General features: G+C 42.9%; 1 protein-coding gene across 2 annotated transcripts in view; it reads right to left on the minus strand.

Moving 5' to 3' along the window:
• Positions 1-24,897, minus strand: part of LOC126236275 (uncharacterized) — a 181,102-nt gene that overhangs the window by 127,846 nt on the left and 28,359 nt on the right. Inside the window, exons 1-2 of one of the 2 annotated variants that reach the window (XM_049945435.1) lie at positions 20,761-20,892; positions 9,607-9,698 (exon numbers count right to left, since the gene is read on the minus strand). Coding sequence is in view for 1 of the 2 variants with exons in the window: in XM_049945434.1 (XP_049801391.1) it covers positions 20,761-20,922 (162 nt within the window). In the remaining variant the exon portion in view is untranslated. Of the gene's footprint in view, positions 1-9,606; positions 9,699-20,760; positions 20,923-24,897 lie in introns of those variants that run through there. The other variant, XM_049945434.1, reaches the window with a different exon arrangement.

The following is a 24,897-nucleotide window of genomic DNA, read 5'->3' on the forward strand; positions in this document are numbered from 1 at the left end:
TGAGCCATAATCCATAGGTAGCGGTCATCCACTGCAGTAGTAGCCCTTGGGTGGCCTGAGTGAGGCATGTCATCGACGGTTCCTGTCTCTCTTTATCTCCTCCATGTCCGAACAACATTGCTTTGGTTCACTCTGAGACACCTGGACATTTTTCTTGTTGAGAACCCTTCCTGGCACAAAGTAACAATGCAGACGTGATCAAACCGCAGTATTGACTGTCAACGCATGGTTGAACTACAGACAACACAAGCCTTGTACCTCCTTCCTGGTGGAATGACAGGAACTGATCGGCTGTCGGACCCCCTCCATCTAATAGGTGCTGCTCAAGCATGGTTGCTTACATCTTTGGGCGGGTTTAGTGACATCTCTGAAGAGTCAAAGGGACTGTGTCTGTGATATAACATCCACAGTCAACGTCTATGTTCAGGAGTTCTGGGAACCAGGTTGATGCAAAACATTTTTTGATGTATGTAATATTCACAGACTGACCAAGCAGATGAATAGGTCACTGAGGCAGCACTCAGATCTGGTTTGCTTGCAAACAGTTGAGAATTTTGTCTGCTGTATGAGCCGCATTGTCATGGTGATAACAAGATGATCTTTTTATGTTCAAATTCTTCAAAGCCCACGGCAAGATGGTTTGATGCAAGCAGTGTGTCAAGCCTCATTCATCAGTCACTTTAAAATGGATATTCATAGGAACAACGGTCAGTTGGGTTTTCAGGAGGAATAAAGTGATCATTTCTTAGCAGAGCTACAACTCTTTTCAAGTTGGTAAGGAAGGCAGTATGATTATGCTTAAAAGTCACACAGGCAATAAATGTGTACGTGATGGCAAACAATTTTGGACAGAACACAGATAGTGGAGAAATTCAGCCTTATTCTTTTCAGAGAAACCATGACCGGGTTCACCTTAATCATTTTAAAGAAACCTAAATCTCTATGAACAACAAATTGTTATTTTGCTTTACATTCAAAAATGCACAACCACAAATCATCACTAGACAACATCTCGTGTTTTTTCTTAAGAGTTAGCTGTTTGCCTGTTCTGTGGATAATGAATGTGACTTCTCACTATAACGCTGAATGAGTCAGTTTTACAATTACAGCAAATATTCTCAACGAAAAATATGGAAACATGCTGACCATATGTCATCTGTGCAAGTTTTGATGCATGAATTGGCACCAAAGTGGGCTACACCAGCCTGTTGCTTTATCAATAAATGTGACATCCAAAAGTCTTAACAAGATCTATATCTAATTGCCTACGCTTCTGCAGACAGAATCAGCTTTCTGAGAATCGTACTGTGTCATAATGTAAAAAACTATACTAGAGGAACCAATGTTTCAGCCACGGTTACAGTGGCCTTCCTCTGGGTCTAATGATGTGCTTTAGCTGTGTGGTGTTGCTTATATTTTGTCATTGCTACTTACTGCACACGAAACTGCATCATAATTTTGAAAGGTTGTTGTTATGATTGGTCACTTGAGGCAGAATAAGCAGGAATTTTATCATATTAAGTTGCTATGGTGGAAGGAGTGGGGATCTGCTGTTGTCTATTGCTTCTTGCATTGTTTGCTATGATTGTTGCTCATCAGTGAATGAGGCCTAGGCTCTTGTTTTCCTCCTACTAGATGTAGGCTGTGCAGCGGCAGTTCCTCACTGGTGGCACTCGCATCACATGTTGTTGGTGTGGACTGTTGACTCTGAGGGCTGGCAGCCAGGATGGGGCAAGCTTTTATCTGTCCTCCCTGATTATGTTGTTATGATGTTTTGTTATTTCTACGCCTTCTGATCTTGCATTTCATCAAACCCACCTACTTGGCCTGTAAGCAGGTTTCATTAAATTTGATTTCCTTGACACAGTCTTGCCAGTATTCAACCACTGCAGACTTGCTGTGTTGTCTCAGACAAATTTAGTGCTCATGTTCTTCTATGTGCATTGCTATTGACTTGCCTGTCTTGTTAACGTATTCTTTTCCATACTGTCATTTCATCTTGTACACACCAGTCCTTGTGGACATTAACACATCTTGAAATCTAACAACTGCTATGGTAGACAGACTGGACACCAACCTCGTGAAGGAGTTTACCACCCAGTCAGTGATATGCTACAAACATTGTACACACCCTTTTGAGTGCATGTGTTATGTTTCGAGCTTCACTTAGGCACTAAGCTCTGTGTTGTGGTTGGATTGGGTGTACAAATATCGGACCATATGTGTGGGATTCCGATATTTTTGGTGCCCTTGTGTGTTCTTCATTGTTCTGTGTACTTCCACCTACAGGAATGGAATTGTGCCATTCTTCTCTAACTCGAGCATGAGCTGTATCTTCCTGTGCAATTTATTCAAATATTCTTGAAACCTGCGTAGCTCCATTTCACCATGAGGTCGTATAGCAAACGTATTGTCCACATACTTGAACCAGTATCGTGGGTGTAAAGGAGTGGAACAAAGTGCTGTTACTTCAAAGTTCACCATGACGATATCTGCTGCTAATGGTGATAATAGAGATCCCACTGCTACACCATCTGTCTGCTTGTAGTATTTTTGTTGCCATTTGAAGTACACTGAAAACAAACATAGCCCAACGAGATTGCATATGACCAGCAGGACATACTCTTGTAGGATTCAAGTTTTGTCTACTGGCATGTTTGCGAATAACGACATTATGTTGAAGATGACCATGATGTCCATGGGTAGAATTGTTTCTCCCTTTATGCATTCTATGAAGTGCATCGAGTTCTTCTTTGCCAAATTGTATGTAAACAAGTTGATATCATTCACTATTAGCCTTAAATGACAATTCTCCTTCTGTGCCTTTGGCACTGCACAAGCTCTAGGAGCAAATGGTACTCTGGAAATGAGGGCCTTGGCTGTGTCAGTGTCAATTCTGGTTTTCTTGACTGAGGCCTGTGCCTTTCAAATTATCAATGCCAAGGGGGGTGTGACCTTAGTTCATTGTAGATTGGATCTTCTAATGATTCTTTTAGCTTGTCTTCATACAGCATGGTGTCCAAGATGACAGTGTGTGTCCAAGATGACAGTGTGTGTCCAAGATGACAGTGGCACTGCTTTCGTTTGCCTGTAATATCACTGTACCTGTGTCACTGTTCTTCTTCAATTCTGTGACAGCTGCTCTTACCTCACAGCTAAAGTTGTGTTGCAGGTGGCTTGGCACGTAGTAAAATGTGAAAGGTTTTTTCACTAATTTTCTCTGCTTCTATCACAGATGTTTGCCTGAGTGCTGCTTCCACAGACTTGATGATTTCTTCTTTAGGGATCCATTCAAGCATCACAGGAAAGTATAGTCCTTTATCTGTGTTCTTTGGCAATCCACACACAGTGCCTGAGAAATGCTCAAATCATGACACACAAGCTGAAAAGGCTGCATACAACATCCGTGGTCAATGGCTATAACCATAAATCAATCCAAACAGCCATGGCAACAAATAAAAGGAAGCAAGATAGGCAAGAAATCAACAAACTGCAGCCAGCAGTGCACTTAGCTTGCGTGAAAAATGTCACTGACCAGACTGGTAAACTCTTTCACCGAGTAGGCGTCCAGGCTGTCTACCACAGTAGCTGCAAGATCTAGGATGTGCTAGGCTCCATGAAGGACAAGATAAATGATTTACACATTGCATGTGTGTAAAAGATGGAATGTCAGTGTGAAGAAGTATACATCGGTGAGACTGGCAAGCAGATATCAAAATGCATACAAGAACATGAGCGCCACATTTGTATTGGACAGCACACCAAGTCTGCAGTAGCTGGAACACTAGCAAGACTGTGGCAAGGAAATCAAATTTAACAAAACCCCTGAATTGGGCAAGCAAGCAGGTTTGGCAAAATGCAAGAGCAGACAAGCCGCAGAAATAATAAAATATCCTAACAACATGATCAGAGAGGATGGATATAAGCTTTCCCCATCCTGGCTGCCAGCCGTCAGAATCCATCAGTCTTCACCAACAATATGTGATGCGAGTGCTAAAGTGAGTAACTGCTGCTGCACAGTCTGCATCTAACAGGAACCTACACCTCATTCACTGACGAGCACCAATCATAGAAAACAACGCAAGGATAGACAACAGAAAATCACCACTCTCTCCACCGTAGCAATCTAATATAATAAAATTCCAGCTCTTCTGCCTCAAGCGACAACCTTTTAAAATTATGGCATAATTTCATGCTCAATAAGCAGCAGTGACAAAATAGAGGCAACACCACACAGCTAAAACACATCACTAGATCTAGCAGAAGGCTACTGAAACCATGTCCAAAATTTTGGTTTCTCCAGTATAGTTTTTACATTATGATGCAGTATGATACTCAGAAAACTTTTATGTCAAAAGGTCTATATGTTTGTGCACAATTTTTTGTTCTGAAGTTCTACACCTATAGCACATGACATTTCCATTATGCTAATCAATGTGAACTGAATGGCAAAGGGTACTGTTTATTGAACTATGTATTAGGGTTTCTTCCAATTCGATTCAGAGGTGGAGTATAGGAAGAATGACTGTAAGCCTCTGCGATTAATTTTATCAGCACTATCTCTAGATGATAGACATGTAGGGGCCTGACAAGTAATTGAAGATTCTACCATGAAAGATGGTTCTTGAACTTTTTTAATGAGTAGGTTCTCTCACAAGACAGGCAGTGACTGTCTGCCAGTTAAGGTTTTTAATTTCTTTTACACTTTCTTGCCAGTCAAAAAAGCCTTTAAATTTACCTTACCCATTCTGGGTGCTTGAACGTTGTGACTAGAATTAAATAGCAGATTACGTTATGAAAACTGTGACTAGTCACTTTATAATACAAACAATTTTATTTGTCCAAAAGTCAGTTTTTGAGTCACTGCAGGCTAATTATCAGGTGATTGGTATTTACAACCACTTTATATTTTGTACTAACTGCATCTAGTCACTTGGAACATGGCACTAGTGAAAATGCTTGGATTTATATAGATTAAGCAAACATATAAAAGATAGTGATGTTATTTGATTAGAAATGTGTAACGTTGTCCCAGAATTTGAGAGTATGGTACTTTATGTACCACGAAAAACACAACATTTACATGCATGTGATTAAAGGAAAACTGTACTAACATTCAACTGCAGACTAAAATAAAACAGTGAAATTTACGAACATTACAATAGAATAAACTCAAACCTCATGTGTAACATGCTAATACACAACTTTGTCAAAGGCAGCATTCCACATTTTTACCAGTTATTAGGATTTCTTCCTGTCCCATTCGTGTATTGAATGTGGGAAGAATGATTGTTTGAATACCTCTGTAATTGATCTAATCTTGCTCTCACGGTCCCTATGTGAGCAGTAAGTACATAGTTGTAGTATATTCCTAGAATCATCAATTAAAGCCTTTCTTGAAATTTTATAAGTAGACTTCCTCAGGACAGTTTATGTTTATCTTCAAGAGTCTGCTGGTTCAGTTTCTTCAGAATCTCTGTGACACTCTCTCAAGAGTCAAACAAACTTGTGACCATTTGTGCTGTCCTCTCCACCTTCAATATCCACTGTTAGTCCTATTTGGTATGGGTCTCGCACACTGAGCAATATTCCAGAATGGATTGCACATATGGTTTGTAAGCAATCTCCTTTGTAGACTGATAGCATTTTCCTGGTATTCTATGAATAAACCAAAGTCTACCACTTGCTTTACCCATGACTGAGTCTATCCATTTCATATCCCAACTGTCACACCCTAGTGTTTGTATGTAGGAGACGGCCGATTGCAACTGTATACTATGTTTTTTTCGTTTTGTGAAGTGCACAATTTTACATTTCTGAACATGTAAAGCAAGCTGCCTATTTTACCACCACTTTGAAATCTTATCAATATCTGCCTGAATATTTATGCGGCTTCTTTCAGGCAGTATGTCACTACAGATAACTGTGTCACCTGCAAAAAGTCTGTGGTTACAAATAATATTGTCAACGAGGTCATTAATATACAACATTATCAGCAAGTGTCCCAACACCCTTCCTTGGGGCACACTCAAAGTTACTTCTACATCTGACAATGACTCTTCATCCAAGACACCATACTGCATCCTCCCTACCAAAAAATCCTCAATCCAGTCACAAATTTTGCTTGATGCTCCATATGATTGTGCTTTTGACAATGAGTGTAAATGTGGTACTGAGTCAAAAGCTTTTTGGAAATCAAGGAATACTGCATCTACCTGACTGTCTTGATCAGAAGCTTTCACTATGTTATGTATGTATGTCAATAGCCTCTCCGCAAGTATAAAGTCTACCAAAGATAACACAATCTTGCTTGATTAAGTACAAAACATGAACCTGTTGAGTGAAACAAATCTTATATAAACCTGTTGCATGTACTGTAAACCATAATTTACCCAACAAAAGTATTAACATATTTTGTCAAACATCTTGTAATTGGAAACATAAAAAATCTACTCATCAAGCAGCACAGGAGAACACATATATAAAAACGGTTTTACATATGCTAACTTTCAGAACCAGCAGCTCCTTCTTCCAGAAGAAGGGTTGAAGGAAGCGGAAGAGGGGTGAAGGAAAAGGAATGGAAAGGTTTAAGAAAAGGGGTAATGTTCGGAAAAGTCACCCAGAACCTCAGGTCAGGGAGACTTACTGGATGGGATGGGAAGCAAAGATTGGTTCTTAGAGTCTGTACCAGACAAGATTTGAAAACCTGAGAGCCATTACTGGCCAGTCCTCTGAGGGAAAGAATAGGGTAGATGGAGGGTAAACTTTCACCACAAAAACAGAAGTAGTACTGCATTTATTAGAAGCTTAGTTTTGAAAATCTAAATCTAATCAGTTTGATGAAAGCAATTCCGGCCATTTTTACTCTTCTTTTAATTTTTTTGGGTCTATTCATTTTCCTACAAGTTTCCCAAACATAAAAAACTCATCACATGGATCTTTGACTTCTTCATTAAGTGGTACTACTTTCTTTTCAGTGTGTTGATAATACATTTTATTTCAATTTCTAGCTTACTTTGAAACTTGCTCATTAAGATTGTCCATTAGTTCTTGGAAGTTTATCTGCACCAGACATCATCGCTGCAATGCCATGAGAAAAACCCTGGTGATACAGCTCTGTTCTATTAACATGTATTTCTAATTCTTTTCCCCTTTTAGCTATCTGAAAACCTGCTATTGGGCAATTTAGGACAGTTCTGACAATACAAAAACTCCTTGCCTAAGTCATCTTTCAGTTCTAAATTTCCCACTATTTTGATGAAAACTAGTATTCCCAAATGTACCCTTGAGTATACTAACATAGACTGAACTACTGACTCCTTTCACAAGTGCTGTTGATACAGATTTTGTTAAAAGCAAGTCAACAGGTTTCTCAAAACCTATTAATTCCAAGTGGTAATTCACAATCAGTGCACCATCCTAAAATTTCATTAACTATTTGCAAATGATCCACTGTACTTTATCCATTTATAATGCTAGCTTGTTCCTTTGCCTGATTATAATCAAGGAATTCTGCTATGCAGTTGGTGATGTTAGTTGTATATCTGCCACAGACGGACTATGATACACTTCCAGCAGAACATCTTCACCCTGCGAGTTGCCTACTCTTGGTTCACTGGTGTCTCTCGTCCAGAGACTATTTAAGGACTACAAGGGCATCACTTGTTATGGACACAATACTGTATACAAAAGGTCTGCTGATGCTTCGATTGTTACAGGTGCCACCAGGGAGAACCAGCCATGTTTTTGAGCAGCATGCACACGAGGAAACCTGTGGCACTGCCAGTACTGGCCGACATCACATGGTCATGAACATATATCCTCCTGCTGGATGCTATCTCCAGCAACAGCATTCGATTGCTCACTCAGTTCCAGGTCAGAAGCTGGCTACATTTGTAGCTCATCAGTCGTAACTCGCAGAGACCAGCGTGGACACTCCAGTATATAATGCACTGCCTCCGCACTGCTTCACAATACTCAACACAGTGCAGCCATCATAGCATGCCACGCAACACAGACCCCATGGACACTGCTCCACAACCACTCAGCATGAGACTTCACTTGGAATTGGTATTGTGCTAGTGAACTTTGCTTCTGTAATTCTCAAGTGATCACAAATAATTTTTCTTTTGTATTACAAATAAACTTTATTGTGAACTTACGCTGTGAATAAAGTGTTCTTCAATCTGACCTGGGCCACACCAATTATGACTGCACGCATCACCCAACACAGGTCTTAACAGTGACAATTTTTTTTTTTTTTTCTGTGTGGATTTGAATACCATGCGTTTGTTTATTATTCTCATTTTTTTTCTGAGGGTCACTGTCGGTGATGCAACAATGTCACAGGGGACAGTTCATCACTGGTGTATCTGTCCATGTTGAAACAAAGGCATTGTGTGGACACATGTTGATGATGAGATTCAAGTCCACATGCTACAGCTCCTGGGGTCATCAGCTGTTGTTGTCCTGCCCAGCCATCATGCCCCTCCCTTCAGCTGCACCCGAGGCTACCCTGCAGCTTCACATCATCGTCACTCTAGGATGCATCATCCAGCTCCTCTGATGCCCCTGCCTTCTTGCTGCAAGTGTCCCCACCCGCCACCCACTCACTATCCCCTCTGACCACAAGCTCGATGTTGCACCTTCACCATAGGAGTAGCCAAGGCAGACTCCCTCATGAGAGTGGCGCACCATGTCTTCCAGCCGAAGTCATTAGTTACCTTCCTTGTCGCCATGCCCGATGTTGAATCTATGATGCTGAAGCAGTGGCTGGCTCTCTGCACCCAGCACCATGACTCAACTGTTGCCCAGCCACTGCCCTTTCCCGGAAATGGCTGATGCTGCTTGTTTCCTGGGTTTCTGCCTTGGTGCAGCCATGGCCAGCCTCCTTCTCCAGGCACTTCACTTTCGCTGCTGCTGAGCTTACGGTCTGCAGTTCTAGTGCCGTCCCCTGGCTCCACTACTGCTGAGTCAATACTGCCCTTCCATAGTTGAGCCCAACACTACCGACCAATACACTCCACTGCTCTGAGCAAACACAGCCATGGTCAAACTCTTTCTTTTAAGGACAGCACACCATTACATGCCTCTGATTCTGTGCAACACACATCTTTATCTGTGGTGTAGATTTTTTCCATGTTCCTGCGCATACTGCGGAGATTCCCTTCCCACTACCCACTGATATCTCTCACACCAATATACACCACTGCTTTGAGCCAACACAGCCATGGTCAAACTCTTTCTTTTAAGGACAGTACACCATTATGTGCCTCTGATTCTGTGTAACACACATCCTTCTCTGTGGTGTAGATTTTTTCCACGTTCCTGCGCATACTGCGGAGATGCCCTTCCAATCACCCACTGATATCTCTCCATCTAGATGTTCCTGTACTCCAACATTACTCATGGCACTGGCCTTCCTGCCATCTCTGGCCTCCCTTCAGTTCACGTTTCTCAGGTGCCCTTTGGTTTCTTTTTGTGGCAGCTCTCCGATCTCCAGCCTACATTCGTGCACTCCTTACGTGCCCCTTCATGTGTCTGCACTGCTCCTTCCCTATGCACTCCCACATGGCAGCCGTTGTTCACAGATTTGTTAGCACTCACCAACAATGTGTCTGTCATCAGCATCACTGTGCTCCTGGCATCGCATTGGTTGAGCCCAGACTCTCAGATCCTTCACCAGCTCCACCCCCATTCTGTGGACAATAATTCCATTGTCTAATTATTTTCTTCTAGAAAGATGTGTTCAAGACAAACATAATGCTTTCTTTGTAAATTCTTACCCCTATCAATTCTGATAACAAACCCAAAGTTCCCCACAGAAGAATCAATCTTAACGTTTTGTCCCACATTTGCATTCAAAATTTCCATTATTTTTGTTAAATAAGATCTGCTGGCATTTATCAGTTTTCATACATTTTTATGGAGATCTCACATCCTCATCAAAATGCGTGCATAAACTTGATTTATTTCCTTGTAATATCTTTTGTTTATTTTAGAAAAAAGTGTTGCTACTCTGAAATTCATTCAACAGCTGTGTTACAAAAACAAGTTTCTCATTTACAATAAACTCTACACCTGGATTTCCACCTTACTATGTTCCACTACAATAAAACTATATCCAATTTTTAATTATACTTGCTCTTTATTGTCATCATCTTCTGATAATCCTGAACGATGTTGCTCTGTCCTTTGTCAACTCCACTAGCCTACCTTCAGCTTCTAAGGTCAGCAATTTATTGTTCCCAAATAAAAGCAGTCAATTTTATTAAAAAAGTCATCTTTCTTGCCTAGGATGCTGGTCGAAGTAACAGTGCACAGAGTGCTAACACGCATTCTTTCAATTTGTTTTTTGTCTCTGTGGACCCAAGATGGAGAATAACACCAGAAAATAGTACTAAAAACTAGCCTAATTTTGTCTAATTTACATTTCTCCTGTTCACTAATATTTCAATGGTACATCTCCTCTTTTGACTGTCTTCACTCTATCATTCTTTACATCAGTTATAGTATTGAAGTAGTGGTCACTGATAGACTTACACTGGCGTACAAAGAAAGTGAAGTACCCAGAATATATGGTGGATGTTGATGTAACTTTGTACACATACATACCTTCGGTAGGCATGTAAATGATGAAAGTTGCAATTCTCTGTAATAGGCAGAATGCCCACCAGAGTGCATTAATGTTGTTTGTGTTTAGTGTTGTTACCAGGCCTGGTAGTGTACATAGGGGGCATCAGATGTTGAGTGATCACTCTGACAGACACAGAAATGCTGCATATTCATGTAAGATAGTGTTATCAATTGTATATCAGCAGTGAGCTGCATATGTCTGGTGCCAGTCTGATGTCTCTGCCGTGTAGAGTTATCTACCTGTTGCCTGAAAATGTCTCTCCTCCAGTGACTGTTTATTCATACAAGATGGACATCAATTGTCACCAGGGAGCAGCAGCTATGCCTCCAAGCAGCACATGCACCAAGAAACTGGTGACACTGCTATCAAAGAACAAGCACCATCCACACATCATGTTGATGCACACATACTTCTGCCTGCTGGGCAGGCACAGCCTCTAATTACCCATATTATCAAATTTTTCTGACAGTATCTGTGTGTCACAATTTTATCTTCGGTTCAAGCGTTGTTGCCAAAGGAATTCTCTTAGCTGACACTTTTGGTCTGTATGTTTCCAGTTGTTAATTCATCTTTTTAGTATTTCTGTGACAGTTCAAGTCCCAGCACTGGCAGTGTATTTTTGCCTACAGTTTGAATGTCCTCTCACATTATCATGTCTGTCCCATTAGTGAAGCTGTCTTCATCTCACATCAGTCACAGGAGCAGTAAATTTAGAAACTGCTGCAAGGCATAATGCAGCTCACTCAGATTTTATCTGCAACAGCAACGTCTCGACATGCTTCTCCAATTTCTGCATCGATGTCGGGTGTTTGACGGCCAGGAGGAGGACTGGGCAATTGTACCGTCAACAGTCGGAGATACACCTTACGGCCTACAGCATATCCAATTCACAGCACAGTGGTCACTTTCTTCCAAGTGCAGGTGCAGAAGTATTTCATTTGCATTGTCAGTTTTTCCCCTCTTAATGGGGAACAGTTAAACGTGCATTTTGGTTGTAGTAACAGTCATCTCCAGTTGCGGCATATGTGCACTTTGTTTCGTGCTCTTGGCCACCAGTCTTCCCACAGTGATCCAGTGTGCATTTTCATAAACAGGACAGGCCAAACAGAATTTTCTTGTATGGATCACTCATCTTCTGTCAGGTTGTTTGCAATGTTAGAGTACTGTACGGCATGTGGTTCAGCGTGCACAGAGTTCCATTTCAGCAGTCCTGTAACTCAATGCCCTTGCCAGTAGACACCGATTCTCTCCTACTCGGCGTCAGCCTAGACGGCGCAGGCCCTGTTACGGCCGACCCACTTCTCAGCGTTAAACCTGTTGGTGCTGGCCCTATTCCAGTCAGCCTGCCTGCTGTTCCTGCCCCGTTGGTGCCAATACCAGCTGACTTATCAGCATGTTCATCAATGGATCTGCCACATGCAGTCCTGTTGCTGCTGCCAGCCCTGCCACCGGTCTCATCACTCAAACTGGTGTCACCAATCCCACCATGTGTTTCCCTGGGCTGTGTGCTGCGTTTTCTTGGAAGTTTTACTGCAAGCCTCGCCGATGCCCATGATGTCCAGTCACTGTTTCCCTATATGGACATGGCACGCTTGTTCTGTTGGGCTCATTTTCTTGTGTTACTTAGTGGTATTTTCATGCAAATGGTGCCGAGCTTTTTGAAGTTGTTTTGCAATATTTGTGTACTTTTTCTATTCTTGTGTATCGGATGTCACAGGTCCTTGTTCATTGTGTCTTGTACTTAGAGCTTTATCTCAATCCAACGATTCTTGTTATGTATATTGCTTTTTCTTCTGTTCAGTGCTATGTACTTGAATATCAACTGTTTATTCGTTATTCTGTAGTGTTTCTGGAGGTCACTACCAGTGGTGAAATAATGTCAAGGCAGACGGTTCATCACTGGTGCCTGACTGCTTGGGAAAACAATGACAAGGGAGACAGTTCGCCACTGATACCTGCTATCACTCACTTGATTGACTGGGCTGGTCCAGCATCACCTCATCAGGCTCCAGCACGTCATCTGGCCCCTGTACCTTCACTGTTCATGTACACACACTGCATCTCAAAGGGCCTTCAACAGTGTCATCCTGCTCAGCCATTCAAGCCCTCTTTCACTGTGTGCGAAACTGCTTCACGCCTTTGCCACAAGGCAGCAACCTTGGCTGGCCTCCTTGCAGATGGCTTCATCATCTCCTTCATAAAGGGGAAGCGGTGTTGTATAACGGCAGTAGGCCACATACGTCTGCTTCCAGTCCAAAGTTGCCTACCCACTGCCACAAGTCTCTCTCCTCTGGTGGCTGGTTATTCATACAAGACAGCATCATACGTCATGACACTGCGCTGTACACAAACAGTATGTTTATATGCCATTTGTTCCAGGCTCAACCAGCTATGCTTCTGAGCAGGGTGTGCAACAGGACATGGGTGCCACTGCTGTCGGAGAACAAACACGGTGGCACTGCTGTCGAAGAACAAACACCATCTGCCCATCATGTGGACGCAAACATAGTTCCACCTGCTGGGTACATAAGGCCAGGCACAGCCTCCTGCAGGCCAATTGCTATTCTAGTTCCAGTTTCAGTTTCCATTCCAGTACAATGCATTTCAGTTGCTCTAACAGTACTGGGCCAGGAGCCAGCTACACTCATTGTCCACCCAACAAAACTCGCCGAAACACACCAGGATGCTGCGCCATGCTTCGTACCATTGTCATGCCTACACCTCTCCATGTAGCACAATTCCTCTCAGATGTCATCCTACAGTCGTGTGGAATGACACTTCCTGCAGATCTGATATCATGCCAGTAAACTTCATATTCGCTACTTCAAGTGATCCCTAAAGATCTTTCCGTTGTTGTTTTTTGGGACAAATTGTCATTGTAAACTTGTGCAGCTAAAAAAGTGTTTTGCATTGCAACTTGAGAATCAACTTTTAACATAGCAAACAAACAACTTATGAAGTGCACGATGGCAAATTATCAGCATCTGATAGTTTGAAAGGGATCTCACCGTGGGTCTCCACTTGACCAGCTGGTTAAATCATATAATATACAGATTTATGGGACAATCAGATGTGAAAGTGGCCCAATATTAGACTGCATGGGAACGTGTAGGCGTGCATACTAATCATCAAGGTTCCATTCAACTACATCTGATGACCACAAGGGAGTTCAGTACTGTGTAGCAAGCACATCACAACCCCTTCCCATCTGTGCCTGCCATCCAAGAACAAGTCATGGACTACCTCAACATTCTGTATCATCCTGTACCATTGGTCAAAGACTAGCTGCAGCCAAACTAGAGAATTTCCTTCCACTTTGTAGGCACTTACACAACGAAACAGACAGCTGCATTTGGAGCGGTGCCATGGACGGAAAGTATGGACCGATTGAGGCATGGCTTTGCTCTGTTCTCAGTAATGAATATGGATCTGCACTGCTCTCGATGACCATTATTGGCAAGTATGGTGAAGACCTGGGAAGAGATCCCATTCTCCCAAAATTTTGGAGAGGCACAGCAGTGTTACTTGTCTTGTCATGGTGTGGGGAGTCATCAGATATGAGAGAGAACTCTAACCATGCAACGTTACTTCAAGGACATCCTGCATCCTCATATGTTACCTCTCATGTGAGAGTATCATGGTGCCATTTTTCAATAGGACAATGCTCATCCACACATTACATATGTGTCTATGAACTGTCTGTGTGATATTGAGATACTCCTGCGGCCAGCAAGATCCTCAGATCTGTTTGTAATAGGACATGGATGGGACCAGCTTGAACATCAACTCTATCACAGAGCCAGTATCCAAGATATCAATGACTAGTATGACAGTTGTGGGCCTGCTTGCCTCACAAGATGATACAATGCTTTATGACATACTTTCCAGCTTTATCACTGCATGCATCCAGACCACAGGTGGTGCAACATCACACTAATAAGTGTACTTATAATGCCAAGTTCTTTCTAAGTTTGACTCAATATTGTAATCACTGAAGTAAAATCACATACCCTCTCAACCTGTAAAGTTTTGTTTTGTTCCTTCCTCCCCTTCTGGGTGATTAGCTTTTTTATGATTTCTTTCTTCCTAATCAAAAACAATTTCCAATTTGCAGATTTAATTCTTCTTTAAGCAAAGTCCTGTTTTAATATGTATGATTATGGCTCATTTTGAAAACTCTCTACAGGTTGCAACATTCTCTTAACCCTGAAGATGTGGAATAACAAATCTCTCTACATCACCGATGTTAGTCTTTTCTGGGAAACAAGAAATCCTCTGTTATTTTTGGAAGGAAAGGGAAAACAAGCAATTTTGAGTGGAGCTAAGAATTGAGGCCAAAGATTTTACCTGCAAGTGCGAGAAATTAATCCATGGCCAGAGCACAGTTTAACAATGTCGCTAAAGTTGCATACATTAATTCTACTATACTTTTCCTTTACAATTGTTAATATCATTATTTGTGTCTTCCACATTACCCTGAGTGCCTTACCTTTGTGAGCATTTCAATAGACAACTGTGTTTTCCCCTCATTTTTGTTATTACTCTAACTATTCCTTTACAGCCCACAATACATTTTATCATTTTGTTTCTTTATATACCAGTCTTTTCCCCATGGCTTTGCTCAAGCATGCATTTGATACATATTACACATATTGCACACATCTTGTACCCTCCTCTTTCTGTGTCCACTCCTTCGTGTCCCCCCCCCAATCACTGGTCCACATCATTATCCCACCTCCATCTGAATATCTTCTCTCCCCACTCTCTGCCAACAATCTCTTCCTCCCTCTCTGTACATCTGGCCATCTCCTACTCCCCCTTTTCCCTTTCCACCCACAGAATACCTCTCCACCTGCCTCTTACATCTCCCCCTCCTTCCCTCTCTATCTGCCCATCTTCTCCTCCCCCCCCCCCCCCCCAATCTCTCTGTCAGGCCCCATCTCTCAGTCTGGCCTTCTCATCCCTCTTTCTCTGTCCATCTCCTCCTCTCCTGCTCTCCTCTCTCCCCATATTCCTCTTCTCCTACCCCCACCCCCCTGTGCATCTCCTCTTACTCCGTCCCCCCTCTCTATCCACCTCTTCCTCTCCATCTCGTCCTTGTCTTTCCTTACTGCCCCCCCCCCCCTTTCCCTCTGCTCATCCCTTCCTCTATCTGTCTCAACCTTCGTCCAGATGTGCCCATCCACAGTTGTAGCCCCTGCAAAACAGGTTGAGGAAGCAGGCCAATACTACTCCCAGAACATGCCTGTCATGCAGGTCAACCTACACATCAGGGGATTGAAAACCATTTCTTGCTTGACGTGTAGGCTACCCTGCAAAGCAAACCCAATATTACTCCCACACAACATGCCTGTTGTGGAGGGCAGCCTCCAGGGAGACAAATGCTGAAAAACAGGTTTTCTCCCATATCTCTGCTTCTACGAGAACTTTGAGGTTATAACTTCCAGAGTGATGATACCTGTTTTCTAAGCTAACGAATTTGGTTGAAATCAATCAAGGGGTTTAGAAGGAGATGACACGCACACACACACACACACACACACACACACACACACACACACACTCTTTAGCATTTCCCCATACTTTCACCTGCCACATAAAGCGCAGCTCTTGTGCCATCTCCTCCTCTGCCCTCTCTCAGCTCATTACCTTCTCACCACCTTGTCTGTCCATCTCCTCCTCCTACATCTTAGCCTATCTCCTCTTTTCCACCCTCTTTCTGTCCATCTGCTCCTCTCCCTTCCTCTCTGTGCATCTCCTCCTGTCTCCTCTCTCACTGTCCATCCCCTCCTGTCCCCCTCTCTCCCAATCCATCCGCCCCTGCCCCTCCTCTCTCCATGTCCTCATCTATCCATCTCAACTTTTACCCATGCATGTCAATCCACGCGCGTAGCCCCTGCAAAAGAGGTCGATAAAGAAAGCTGATACTACTTCCACAACATGCCTGTCCTGCAGCACCGCCTGTATGCCAAGGGCTTGGAAACCCTTTTTTTCCTGTGATATTTAGGCTCCCATGCAAAGCAGGCTGCTAAAGCAGGCCAATGCAACATGCATTTTGCGCTGGGCAGCCTACACATTGAGGGCTGGCGAACTGTTTCTTGCCCCTGACGAGTAGGCTGTCCTGTAAAGCATGTGAATAAGGCAGGTCGATACTATTACCTGACCTGTTTTGCAGACAATCAGAGGCAAGAAACAATCTTCCATCCTCAGATGACTAGGCTTCCCTACATAACAACTGTGCTGTTGCAATAGTGTCAGCCTGCTTTTTTGACCTGATCTGCACAGGCTACATGTGAGGAAGCACATAGCTGGTGGAAAATTAAGATGCATAGAGGAGTGTGTGGACAGAGAAGGATGCAGGAGTGTGTGTGTGTGTGTGTGTGTGTGTGTGTGTGTGTGTGTGCGCGCGTGCATGTGTGTGTTTGTAATTAAAGTTAAACTTTCAAACCACTATAGAAATAACACCACTGGTCAGAATGATGTCAAACTGCAATGGAATATTATCGGTGAAGGGGGAAAATGTTGTTGTTGTTGTTGTTGTTGTTGTTGTGGTCTTCAGTCCTGAGACTGGTTTGATGCAGCTCTCCATGCTACTCTATCCTGCACAAGCTTCTTCATCTCCCAGTATCTACTGCAACCTACATCCTTCTGAATCTGCTTAGTGTATTCATCTCTTGGTCTCCCTCTACGATTTTTACCCTCCACGCTGCCCACCAATACTAAATTGGTGAGCCCTTGATGCCTCAGAACATGTCCTACCAACCGATCCCTTCTTCTAGTCAAGTTGTGCCACAAAATTCTCTTCTCCCCAATCCTATCCAATACTTCCTCATTAGTTATGTGATCTACCCATCTAATCTTCAGCATTCTCCTGTAGCACCACATTTCAAAATTTCTATTCTCTTCTTGTCCAAATTATGTATCGTCCATGTCTCACTTCCATACATTGCTACACTCCATACAAATACTTTCAGAAATGACTTCCTGACACTTAAATCTATACTCGATGTTAACAAATTTCTCTTCTTCAGAAACGCTTCCCTTGCCATTGCCAGTCTACATTTTATATCCTCTCTACTTCGACCATCATCAGTTATTTTGCTCCCCAAATAGCAAAACACCTTTACTACTTTAAGTGTCTCATTTCCTAATCTAATTCCCTCAGCATCACCCGACTTAATTCAACTACATTCCATGATCCTTGTTTTGCTTTTGTTGATGTTCATCTTATATCCTCCTTTCAAGACACTGTCCATTCCGTTCAACTGCTCTTCCAAGTCCTTTGCTGTCTCTGACAGAATTACAATGTCATCGGCGAACCTCAAAGTTTTTATTTCTTCTCCATGGATTTTAATACCTACTCCGAATTTTTCTTTTGTTTCCTTCACTGCTTGATCAATATGCAGATTGAATAGCATCGGGGAGAGACTACAACCCTGTCTCACTCCCTTCCCAACCACTACTTCCCTTTCACGTCCCTCGACTCTTATCACTGCCATCTGGTTTCTGTACAAATTGTAAATAGCCTTTCGCTCCCTGTATTTTACCCCTGCCACCTTCAGAATTTGAAAGAGAGTATTCCAGTCAACATTGTCAAAAGCTTTCTCCAAGTCTACAAATGCTAGAAATGTAGGTTTGCCCTTCCTTAATCTAGCTTCTAAGATAAGTCGTAGGGTCAGTATTGCCTGGGGGATGTATGGCAGAAAAAAAAAAATAATAGTTGCAAAATGTAACAATAGATGGCACTGTAAGCATAAACATTTAATAGTGGTCAACTACAAATGACAAATGAATCAAACAACAATGCTTAAGGTGTATGTTTGACGTTAAACGAACTGTACTACTCAGTGTGCATGGGTGTACAGGTGTGACACTGTCAGTAATGTAAGCCCATCCACCAAGGCGAACTCATATCACTTCGGATGGGAAAAATTGGTTTTTGATTGTCCTAAGGCCAAAAACTGCATAAAAAGCATCCATCAAAATCAAATGGGATTATTAATTTCCATGTGACTGTCACAAAACATGTTCAATATGCTGCCCACTGTTTTCTGCAACAAGTTGAAATCGAGAAACAGCATGTTCCACAACTGATTGAAGTGTTGCCGCAGTCACGTTCAGAATGTGTTGCACAATGCGTGCCTTCAATGCAGCTAAGTCTGCAATCAGAACACTGAACACATCTTCTAGATAGCCCCATAGCCAGAAATCACATGGATTAAGATCTGGTGATCAGGACAGCCAGGCTGTAGGGAAATGGCGGTTGATAATTCTAGCATTTCCGAAATGATGCTTCAGTAGCTGCTTAAATGGATTTGCAAATGTGCGGAGGTGCGCCATCTTGCATAAAAATGATCCCATCCACGCTGTTGGAGAGCTGGAATGATGTGGTTGCACAAAAGACACTCATAGTGCTTACCAGTGATGGTACAGGTAACAGGACCGGAAGCACCTGTTTCTTCGAAAAAATATGGCCCCTTGATAAATGATGCCTTAAACCTGCACCACACAGTGCCCTTTTCAGGATGAAGTGGTATTGGTTGATTTGCGTGTGGATTTTCCGTTGCCCATATTCGACAAATCTGTGTACTGACATATCCTGTCAGATGGAAGTGGGCTTCATCTGTCCACAAAATCTTCCACTGCCAATCATTGTCCACTTCCATGCGAGCAAGGAATTCTAAAGCAAAGGTCTCTTTTGCTTGCTCGTGCACATGGGTAATTTTGAATGGATAGCAAAGAAAGACGTTTTGTAGGATTTTACGCACCATGCTGACAGGTATGTCCAATGTTCGGGCAATTCTCCGTGCACTACACGTTTGCACACCACCACTTGTCTCCTCCTGCATTGCTGTGACCACTGCTTCCACTGACGTCGAATCAATTCGTTTCCTCCCTCAACCAGGTTGCACACCAAAAGAACGCGTCTTTTCGAATTTCCAAATCATTTTCTCCAAATCCACGGCAGTCATCGGACCAACACCTTTTTTCAAACCCTTCAGTGTCTGGAACTTCTGAAGAGTGATGTGTGTACATTCATCATTCTTGTACTACAGCTTTACAAGCAGAACGTGATCCTGCGTTGAGACAGTCTGGTGAACATCACAAACACAAAAGGAGGAAAAGCTGTGTACTATTTTACTTCTTCTGCCATACATTACCCCCTTCCCCCTTCTTTGATAATATTCCGTTGCAATTTGATGTCATTCTGACCAGTGGTGTTAATTCCACTGTGTTTTGAAAGTTTAACTTTATATATAAACAAACAAACACACACACACACACACACACACACACACACACACACACACACACACACACACACACACACACACACACACGGTCACAAGCTCACTACTTACTTGCAATGGATGTTAAGCATTAAAGTAGTTGCAAGAGTGTTACTATTTATTCTAACCTCAAAATTGGTCAAGTGCTGCATGATGCGATCAAATACTGCAGAGGTTATACATTTAAAAGTATTTTTTTATGGTTTCTGTTATTTATATTAAGTCTGATGAGAATGGTATACAACGCACAATCCGTAGTAATGTTACAGTGTTTTCAAAGTTTTACTGAGCGAGGTGGCACAGTGGTTAGCACGCTGGACTCACATTCGGGAGGACGATGTTTCAAACCCACATCCAGCCATCCTGATTTAGGTTTTAATGATTTCCTGAAATTGCTTCACGCAAATTCTGGTATGGTTCCTTTCAAAGGCCACGGGCGACTTCTTTCCCCATCCTTACCTAATCCGATGGGACCAATGACCTTACTGTTTGGTCCTCTCCTCCAAACAAATCAACCAATCAAAGTTTTATGTACTATGTCAAAAACTGTTTGGTTATGAAAGCATACAAAATTATAACTCACAAAATAGATCCTTCGGAAATGTCCGGAAACATTCATCTTACTTTATTTAATCGCTCCTTATACTGAATGGAATAGTGTCATTAATGAGCAAGACTGTACACCAACATTTTTGTGTCAGTGTATTGAGTGTACATCTAAATTCACTGTAATGAAACAACAAAGCTTAATCTTAATTATAGAGAGACTACAAAAATCACAACCAGTATAAATCAATTATAGGATAAAAAAATCTTTTATCTGTTGTTACTTACACACGTTCCACTCTCTCTTCTTTCAATAATGCATGTCTTTCATCCCGTGCAGCCTCCAACAGTTTCCGTTCCACCCATGAACCACTGGGTGCAAACTCCTTTTTCCCCTTTACTGGAAGAGTTCTCTCCAGACGTACACGGTATCGTTCCAATTCAGTTGCCCTGAAAATGTCAAAATTTAAGATCATTTTTGGCACTGTTCTTCATTTCACTAGAGCACAGAATGGTAGAGGAGATGACAAGCAAAGTTTCAAAGGAAACTGGGAAGACGTCCAGGGTCGTGAATATTAGATGCAAAAGACAAGCAACAAGCTTACACCACGTGAAACACAGAAGGGATTTTTCTCCAAAAAGAAGAAGACCAAAAGCTAATTTATCTTTGAAGAGACTGGCAGTACCCTTTCAGATGGTATTCTACACATATTACATGTTGTGTGTGTGTGTGTGTGTGTGTGTGTGTGTGCGCGTGCACTTGCGTGCTTCAGAGAGAGAGAGGTGAAGATGATGACTAAACAACTGACACTGAGCAAGCTCGTACACTGAAATTGCCCTCGAGCAATTGATGGCTTTTGCAATAAACTGACATTGAGCAAGCTTGTACACTGACATTGCCCTCGAGCAATTGATTGCTTTTGCAATATTTTTACACTTAATTTCTTCCTCAGAATGTTTCTCTGAATGAAAAATATCCACAACTGTTCAATATAAGGATTTTTTGTTTGTTTGTTTGTGTGTGTGTGTGTGTGTGTGTGTGTGTGTGTGGGTGGGTGGGTGGGTGGGGGTGAAGTGATAACTCTCACTAACCAGCCATCAGCAACGTTGAAAAGATCAAAGAATGTAGGTTCATAAGTACACTATAAAAAATAAAAATAATTAAACAAATATTATGGGACACAAATCAGCAGATGTGATGCACATGTACAGACAAACAAATTATTATATTTCCAAAAAAATTGGATGATTTATTCATGAGAAGAAGCTTCACAAACTGAACAAGACAATAATGCGCTTGTCCACGGGACTCATCACAGAAGACAATTTTATTCCAGTCAATGAGACTCCTGTACAAAGATGAGTCTGGAGATATCCTTGGATGGCAGTGGGATAGCAGTCTGATTGTCGCCTCCCATATGGCATTTCTTGTAGACAAACGAATACATATAGCAGCAATCCCTGAAAATATAGATCAGTTCTACAAAGAATCGTAAGTATATCTTTGGACAGTACTGATAACGAACTTTGTTTTGCAATTACCAGTTATCAATAACATTTGACCATGAAATCTCTCTGTTGCTCTTTTCTTTGGCAGATTCAGTATTTCCTTCAGAAATTTTTCATACAGGAATAAATTTTCTGATAAATATGGGAAAATGGACATCACTGTCCACTGCTGTGAAGAGCATGTTGTTGGCTGGTTTAAAAGGGGGAGGTGTGTGTGTGTGGGGGGGGGGGGGGGGAGGGACCAAACTGCGAGGTCATCGGTCCCTTGTTCCCAGTAAAATAATTACACAAGGGAAAGAAGAAACAAAAGGAGACATACAGCACAATAACAGGAGTAAGGAAGAACCAGAAGAATGACAGAAGGACAACCAACATTACCTTGGACAAAAACAGGAAAAGAAAACCACAGAGAGAAGAAAAAAACAGGTAGAAGGGGTAAAAGCAAGAGAGCAGATGACCATGGCTGGCCAACCACAAGAATAAAAAGGGAAAGCCAGACACTCTGCGACACATTAAAACATCCAGCCTAAAAGCATTAGAATGGAGAGCGCAAAGGGACAACGGCATGTGCTAAAACTTAAACAGAATGATAATACCCGCCATCGTGTATAAAAAGTAAAACTAAATTAGCTGATGGGGCGTTGTCAGCTAAAATTAATGGCAACGAGTCTGGTAACTGAACAGTCCATCGCAGGGCAGTCAAAGAAGGACAGCTCACCAAGATGTAGGCCACTGTCAGCTGGGTGCCGCACCAACACTGAGGTGGGTCATCACGGCACAATAGGTCGCCATGTGTCACCCAAGTGTGGCCAATGCGAAGCTAGCAGAGAACCACAGAGTCCCTGCAAGAGGCATGCACAGAAGACTGCCACACATTCATAGTCTCCTTAATGGCATGCACTTTGTTGTGCATGCTGAGATAATGCCATTTCGTCTCCCAAAGCCGCAAAACCTTGTTGTGTAGTACTGAATGCATGTCAGCTGCAGAGAAGCCAATCTTCATAAGTGGTTTCCGCGTAGCCTGTTTGCCCAGCCTGTCGGCAAGTTCGTTGCCTGGGATTCCAACATGACCTGGGGTCCTGACAAACACCACTGAACGACTACAATACACAGAAGAAATGACTCCCCAGGGCATGAATGGATGTGCTCAAGAGCACTAGATATAGTTCCCAGCTTGGGGCAGTGAAAACACTGCAGCCATCGGGCAAGGAAAGCTGTTCAATAAGTCTTCCATGGACATTTGTGAAGCCGACAGGAGCATCAGCCATCGAGCTGTCGGTGTAAACCACTTCATGGCCTCGGTAAATGTCAAGAATCGAGAGGAAGTGGCAACGGAGAGCCGCAGGGTTAACTGAGCCCTTAGGGCCATGTGAAAGGTCCAGGTGCAGCCACAGCCTAGGTTTACACCATGGAGGTGTACGTTAAAGGACCTCAAGTATAGGTGGTAAACGCAAGGACTCAGTTCCGAAAGAAGGTATCGGACAAAAATTGCAATAGGAAGCCCTGACCTGGGCCACCGATGCGAAAGATGAACCACTGTGGGTGGGAAAAGGAAACGGTGAGTCAGATGCGCAGGAGAACTACGAACGTGTGCATCATAACTGGCCAGCAGTTATGCATGCCTAATCTGCAATGGAGGGACTCCGGCCTCCACAAGGACACTGGTCACTGGACTCGTCCTAAAAGCTCCTGTCACTAGGCGAACGACACAGTGGTGCACTGGGTTGAGTAAACGCAATGTTGAGGGTGCCACCAAACCAAAAACCAGGCTCCCATGCTCAAGGCGGGATTGAACAAGGGCTCTGTAGAGCTGCAGCAGCGTAAAGCGATCTGCACCCCAGTTGGTGTTGCTCACGCAGCAGAGGTGCTGCCAACACTTCTGCTTAAGCTGATGAAGGAAAGGAAGCCAAGTCAATTGGGCTTTGAAAACCAGTCCTAAGAATCGATATGTCTCCAATACAGTGAGTGGATCATCATGAAGGCAAAGTTCTGGTTCTGGATTAATGGTACAACGCCGACAGAAGTGTATAACACACGACTTTGCTGCCGAAAACTGGAAACTGTGGGCTAGAGCCCATGACTGTGACTTGTGGATGGCTCCCTGTAGGCGCCACTCAGCAACACCAGTACTGGTGGTGCAGTACAAAATGCAGAAGTCGTCTGCATACAAAGAAGGTGAGACGGATGGCCCTACAGCTGTTGCTAGACTATTAATGGCTACTAAAAATAGAGAGGCACTCAATACAGAGCCTTGCGGGACCCCATGCTCATGGATATGGGGGCATCTATGGGAGGCGCCAACTTGGACACGGAAAGATTGAAGCGACAGGAAATTTTGAATAAAAATTGGGTGCGGGCCTTGGAGACCCCATTCGTATAATGTGGCGAGGATATGATGTCACCAGGTAGTGTCATACGCTTTTCATAAACCAGGTGTTGCCATCTGGAAAAGGCTGTTCGGATGGCAGACTCTATGGACATGAGATTATCAGTGGTACAGCAACCCTGGCGGAAGCCACCACCATGACAGAGAGCCAGTAGGCCACATGACTCCAGGACCCAACCCAACCCAATCACCAACACACCATACGTGCCAGCAGCTTACAAAGAACGTTGGTGAGGCTGATGGGCCAATAGCTATCCACATCAAGTGGGTTTTTACCGGGTTTGAGCACCGGAATGATGGTGCCCTACCACCATTGCAATAGAAAGACGCGATTGCACCAGATCCGGTTGAAGATGATGATGAGATGTAACTTGTAGTCAGATGAGAGATGCTTAATCATCTGACTGTGGATCTGATCTGGCCCAGGAGCTGCGTCAGGACAATGTGCAAGGGCAATGAGGAGCTCCAACTCTGTAAATGGGACGTTATAGGATTCACTGTGGCGTGTAGTGAACGAGAGGACTTTCCCT

This window comes from Schistocerca nitens, chromosome 2 (assembly GCF_023898315.1).
Source record: "Schistocerca nitens isolate TAMUIC-IGC-003100 chromosome 2, iqSchNite1.1, whole genome shotgun sequence".
Lineage (NCBI taxonomy): Eukaryota > Metazoa > Arthropoda > Insecta > Orthoptera > Acrididae > Schistocerca > Schistocerca nitens.